Genomic DNA, 6,722 nt, shown 5'->3' with positions numbered 1-6,722 from the left:
CCAGTTCTGGGGAGCTTGTCTTTGGCATCGAGCTCGAGCCATGAACATCGTTGATTCCAGTGTGTACCCCAATGCACTTTAACCCACTTCTATGAGTCATACTTGGTCTATTTACAGGCTGAAAAGTCTTGGTCACTTCATCACCCCACCTCTCACATTTCCTGAATCTTGTGAAACTACTTGAGTCCCACAAGTAACCTCATCTCACCACCACCCACTAGCCAGAGAAGGAAGAGGCCATTTCCACAGGCTCCATTAGGCCAACTGCTTCCTCTTCTCTCCTCAGAGTTGTCCCTGAACTTGGGATACGAGAGGGCTCACCATGGATCTGCCTTATTACCACGGCCCTCTGTCCAAGCACGACTGTGAGACCTTGCTGCTCAAGGAAGGGGTGGACGGCAACTTTCTGTTAAGAGACAGTGAGTCTATGCCCAGAGTCCTGTGCCTCTGTGTCTCGTGAGTAGCCTCATCTTCCACACATTTGGAACCTTATGCTAAATGTAGGACTGATAACCAAGTAGAAGAGAAATTCTACTTCACTGACTTCGCAGCCCCAATGAGCAGAATGAGAAATAGCTAGACACTGCCAGGAGGGGATGGAAGGAATGTGTCTGTCCAAGCTCTTCCACCTGCCCTTTTCTCCCTGGTGCAAATGCCATACAAGCAATGAGCAGACTCTGTGGGGCGGCAGAAGTGGGGATGGTGAGGAGAGGAGTGCAGGAGATGTGGGAACGGAGTGGGGAGGCAGAAAAGGAAGCCATGTGACAAAGGTCCTCTCCTATAGAGGTTGATTTATTTGGTATGGAAAAGACTAGGTGCCCTTTATAAAATTTGTATCTGAGAGGCCAACTTTTTACATGGATTCTGCTGGCTCCACTTGTGATTCTTAAAATACTAATAATATTTCAAATTTCGTTGGATTTGTAAAAGGCTTCAGCGTACATCATCTCCTTTCATCATGCTTATAGTCTATAAAGACAAGCCACCATTTTATAGATGAAGAAACAGAGACCTGGGATTTCTCAAAAAACTTGCTTGTGTTGCAATTCATCTGGTGGTTCCAAAGAGGCTGAGTTCAGTATGCAGGTCCAAGCCAGAGCATCAGAGCTACACTACTGAAGGAACTTGTTTAGCCCAGTTTAGAAAGCAATCCTTAACAGATATCAGGGGAAATCTACTGTCTTTAAGGATTCTTGTCTTTGTGGAGACCACTGAAATTTTTCTTTACCTGTTACAGAAATTAAAACCCAAGTATCTCCATGGATGCGCTTCAGGGCTTCTTGGAATTCGGGAGCTATAAGGACAAAAGAGATTGTCGTTACTAACAGAATAGGCAGGGATATATTTATTTCTCTATATGATACCGGGAAGACAGATATAAGAAAGGCAGCCTTAAGGTGTTAGCAGTTTGAATTTTCAAGTCACAGGTGATGTTGAGGGTGTTTTCATATATTTGTAGCCATTGTTAATTCCTCTTTTGAGAATTGCATAATCATATCCTTTACCCATTTTTAGCTTGAGTTGTTTGTCTTCTTACTGATTTTTTTCAGTTTCTATGTATGAAGGTAAAACTTTTTTTTTCAAAAAAAAAGACAGACACAAGAAAACTACAGACCAATTTTAAGTTCATTTACTATCAATTTTCAATAAACTACTAACAAAATGGAAGCCAGTAAAACATTAATGGAGAAAATATACTATGCTCAAGTATGGTCCAATCCAAGAAATCAAGGATGGTTCCCTGATAGGAAAATTATTAGTTTAATTACATATTAATAAGTCAGAGGTTACAAACAGCATAGCTGATTCAAATTTGCTTAAAAGGTATTAGATAAAATTCAGCGTCAACCCCTCAATTAAACACACACTCATGTGTGCATATGAATGCACACACTTACATACTCTTAACCATGTAGAGCTAGAGAGATGCTTCCTTAAACAAAGGCCAGATGAAGCACTAGAAGAATTACCCCCCAAATCATGAATGAGCCAAAGATGTTCATTATAAGCGCTACTATGTAACATTTTCTGGGAGATGTTAGCAAGTGTAATTAGTCAAAGGAAATACATGTAAAAATTGAAAAGGAAGATGCAAAATTATTATTATTTGCAGTTGACATGACTTTATACCTGTGAAATATAGATTTAACTGAAAAGAAAAATTACTAAAAACTAAGAAAATTCAATAAGGATATCTGCTTATATTATTAAAATCTAAAAATTAAATAGCTTTTTCATACAGAAACAATAAACAGTAAGTAAATATAATAACACATCTCATTTACATCAGCAAAAAATTAATAATACCTAGGAATAAATGTAATATGAAATGTGCAAAATTAGATAGCTAATGGGGAGCTTACTAGAAGACTTCAGTGAAGAGAAGGATTCAGTTTGAAAGCACATCAGTTCACCATAATTAATCACAAATTCAGTATATTTTCAGTGAAAAATCAACAGAATTAAAAATTTTTTTCTTCAGAGATAGTAAAGTTTATCCAGGTGGGAAATGAAACACAAGGAACCTGTCAGAGAGCCAGAAAACTTTTTATTAAAAAAGGGGGACTAGTTGTACCAAATATTAAAATACATTATAAAACTACAGTAACTACTACAGTAATTAAAAGAGTTTAGTACTGAGAGATCAATGGAATCGAATATAGAATCTGGTAGAAATAAAGCCAAATACGTATGGAATTTAGCATATGCATAAAAGAGCATTTCAAATCAATGAGGAAAAGATGAGTGATAATTGTGTTGGGACACCTGACTGGTCACTTAGAAAAAAATAAACCTGAATCCCTTTCTTACTTCTTGAAGTAAAATTAATTCAAATTGATTCTAATACAGAACTTATTTTTCTAAATGAAATCGTGTGTACTAGAAGAAAACGTGAACTATTAAAAAATATTCCTGGAATTGAGAAAGACTTCCTAACAAGATATAAAACACAGAAACCAAGAAAATATTGCTAAATATGACCATTATAACAAAAAACTGTTGTTAAAAAAGAACTTATTGACAAACCAACAGAAAAAATCAAAACTTCATTAACATATAATGAAGCTTTTAAAAAACAATAGAAAACTAGGTAAAATGCAAGAGGAGGAGATTCTCTGAAATGGAATGTGAAAAAGAAAGATAAGAAAAAATGCTAGATCTCACTCATAACTAAAAAAACACAAATTTAAAGAATAATGTGGGCTTCCCTGGTGGCGCAGTGGTTAAGAATCCACCTGCCAATGCAGGAGACCACGGTTCGAGTCCTGGTCTGGGAAGATCCCACATGCTGCACAGCAACTAAGTCCGTGCACCTTAACTACTGAGCCTGTGCTCCTAGAGCCCACAAGCCACAACTACGGAGCCCAAGTGCCACAAATACTGAAGCCTGGCACCTAGAGCCCGTGCTCCGCAACAAGAGAAGCCACGACAATGAGAAGCCTGCTCACAGCGACAAAAAGTAGCTCCCGCTCATCACAACTAGAGAAAGCCTGCACACAGCAGCAAAGACCTAACTGAGCCATAAATAAATAAATACATTTATTTATTAAAAAAATAATAATAAAAGATAATGTGATACCATTTTTACCTCTTCAAGGGTTTAGAATTAAAAATATGAAAATAACCCAGAGGAAATTCAACTGCTGGGAAGCAGAAGTGCTTGCACATGATAATACAGCCTCTTTGGATAGAAATGTGGTCAAAACATAAAATGCACAGGTATAACCTTTGACCCAAAATTTCATTAATAAAAATGTATCTTATAGTTATTACTGCATAAGTATGTGCAAACTGACATTAACAAGATTGAGTAAATCCATATATGGTATGAAAAAAACTCCAAGATCTGTTGTTGTGTGAAAAAGGCAAGATGCAAAGTATGATCCCATCTGTGTAAAAAAAAAAAAGTATGCTGATATCCCTGTATATTCATAAACAATTTTTGAAAGTTATATAAGAAACTTATAATAGTGGTTACGGCTGGGAAATTTAGGAGGAATAAATAGGAAAAAAAGGTTGTGGATTTATTCTTTTTATTTGATAACTTTTTCACACTGTTTAAATGCTTACGTGCATGTATTACTTTGGTAATTTAAAAAAATGTTTATAAAAATGTACTGAATCCCTACTATCTATTCAAACACTGTGCTAAGGCCTGGGGAGATTGTAAGGAGATTCCAATAGGGGACTTGCAATTTTTTTCAACATGTAAATAAATAAAATAAGGGTAAGACAATGTTATACAAATTCAAGGACAGAGGAGATGAGCAGGAAAGCCTTCTTAGAGGAGGTGGTATTTGCGCTGGGATTTAAAAGAGTGGATAAGATTTGGTTACACAGAAATAGGATGGAAAGCATTGTAGGTTGGGGAAAAGGCAGGAACATAGGTCTAGAAATAGGATATTTTAAAACACATAAGAATCGTACAGGGTTCTGGAAAGGTAGTTTGGAACCAACTTTTGGAAAAGTCAGTTTGGGGTAATATTATGGGGTCTTAAAAGAATGATTCTGTAGCTAATGGGGAAACATGGATGGTTTCTAAGCAGGGAAATGTGGCGCTGAATTTTAGGAACTCCAGTCTAATAAGGAGAGTGTACTGAAGCTGGCAGATTATGATGGCAATACAGATTGCTGTGTCTCTAGATGGGAGATGGTGAGGAGCTAGATACAGTGGGGCAAGCAGTGAGAATGGAGATTAGAAGAAGTTGCAAGAGATGTGATAGAGACAGGAGATGCCTTGGTCGAGGTTTCAGGGTAGGTAGTCAACACTGGGATTCTCTTTAAAAATTGACATTTATGCTCAACTGCTCTGTGATACATCATCCTAGCTTATATATTCATTCAAAGCAAAATTCACTGAGAAACGTAATACAAATAATAATAAGTAATCAAATGGAGAGGCAGAAATACATATTTGTTAAACACCTGCACTTGATCAGGGCTCACCCTCTTCCCTGCCCACGTCACTAAAAGGCAAACAAAATTTCAGGCACCCTCAGGCTTAAGGCTCAGATCAAATGGTCCCCATCAAAATGGCCTTTTTCATAATTCTTGTGAAATTTTGTTATCACAAAGATCAGATAGACCATTCAGTTGTTCAACAGTTATTTAAAGTCTCCCATGTCAAGCACTATGGTAGACACTCAGTTGATGCCTTCAACACAGCTCAGAGTCTAGTGGGGAAAATAAAGAAGTAAAAGGACACTGTGACGTGTGTGATAACTGATGACTGAGGGCAAGGAGTGATTCATTCATCAAGGAGTAGAGAGCCTACATGGGAGCTTGGACTTGGAGGATGACTAGAACCTTCATTCGTTCATTCAACAAGCACACACTGAGTGCCTATTGTGTTCCAGGCATGTTCCTATGCATTGGTGAAACAGTGATAGTACAGGCACTAGTCCTGCCTTTGTGAAATGACATTCCAGTGAGAGGAAACAATACAGTGAAAACAAAACAGAGTATTACAGGGAGTCTTCTTTAGCTTGAGTACAGGAAAGATTCCTCTGAGAAGATCACATAAAGCAATTCATATTCCAGTATACAACCCTAAGTAATCAAAGCCAAAATTATCTACAACACAAGCATTAGACTGTTTTTCTACATCTGTGCAGCAAAAGCCACTACAAAGGTGCTTTCTATGAGTCAAAAATTGTGCTAAGCATGTTACATCAATTATCTCATTTATCTTTTGCAAAGCCATCTTCCATAGGTGATACATCCCTATTTTGTGGGAAAAGAAATGGAGCTTCTTATTAACTAAAGTGTCCGAGGTCAAACTGTTAATATGTTGTTATGTTCCCTCTCTTAGCAATGTCCCCAGTTCCACTGAAATGTGTTCAAGGTGGTACCCTTGGAACTGTGTTATAAAGTGCCCAAGCAGGGGACTTGAGGGCTTGGCAATAGATCCTAATATGTAGAATTTGCATTCTGCTTCCTAGAAATGAGCTACCCTTTCTTCTTTGCTGTGTTAGAATGGCAATATGCCAACTTTCATGCTTTCACACATCTAAATGAAGATATTATGGAGAAGGTTAGAAATAATGGAAGGAAGTCACAGAGGAGAGTTGGCCTAGCAGCATATAGCACTGACCAGAAAGCTATGTATGTGGTAACCATGGACAGGAAATGTTACTTGATCTCACAGCCTTATAGAGTGTGAAAACACTAATGTGCAAAACACTGTGTAGGCGACATTGTGAGTGTTAGAAGTTGGAACTGGGTCTGGTTTTATAATCAGCAGAGTCAAAATGGAATAGATATTCGGAGATGCAAGGAATTCACCTGCAGTTATGAAGGCAAAGGAGGGATTTTCTGTAGTCATATATAGGAAGGCTGCAGATGAGAAGAACCCAAGCCCTGACTTAAGGCAGGTCCTCACTGAGGAGGAAACAACAGGAAGAGTGAATGAGAGAGAACCTGAGTCATTTCCAGCTCTCAGATTCTGAGATCTTTGGAAAGACTTGAGTTCAGAAAGAAAAAAAAAACTCAAACTTTTTTGTTGTTTTAGAAAAATCAAATGTTGAGAAAGGTATAAAAAAGAGAGCAGAAATTATCTCAGTCTCATCACTCAGAAATCACCTTTTCTAATCTCTCCAGACTGTTCTCTATGCATATGCATGTATAAGCAAATATTATATATGTACATAAATGGTTCATTATATATATGATCATCTGCAATCCTTTTTTTCAGTGTATAATGGGTATCTTTCCACTTCAAA

At 37.5% G+C, this 6,722-nt stretch overlaps 1 protein-coding gene across 1 annotated transcript in view; it reads left to right on the top strand.

The window, feature by feature from the left end:
* The first annotated feature begins 316 nt into the window (after window positions 1-316).
* Window positions 317-6,722, top strand: part of SH2D1B (SH2 domain containing 1B) — a 28,588-nt gene continuing 22,182 nt past the window's right edge. The window contains exon 1 of the mRNA XM_059037885.2: window positions 317-456. Within this exon, the coding sequence (XP_058893868.1) occupies window positions 323-456 (134 nt within the window). The 5' untranslated portion in view covers window positions 317-322. The remainder of the gene's footprint in view (window positions 457-6,722) is intronic.

The sequence above is a fragment of the Kogia breviceps genome, chromosome 1 (genome assembly GCF_026419965.1).
Source record: "Kogia breviceps isolate mKogBre1 chromosome 1, mKogBre1 haplotype 1, whole genome shotgun sequence".
NCBI lineage: Eukaryota > Metazoa > Chordata > Mammalia > Artiodactyla > Physeteridae > Kogia > Kogia breviceps.
The sequence above is the reverse complement of the archived record's forward strand: the minus strand, read 5'-3'. Positions and strand labels throughout refer to the sequence as shown.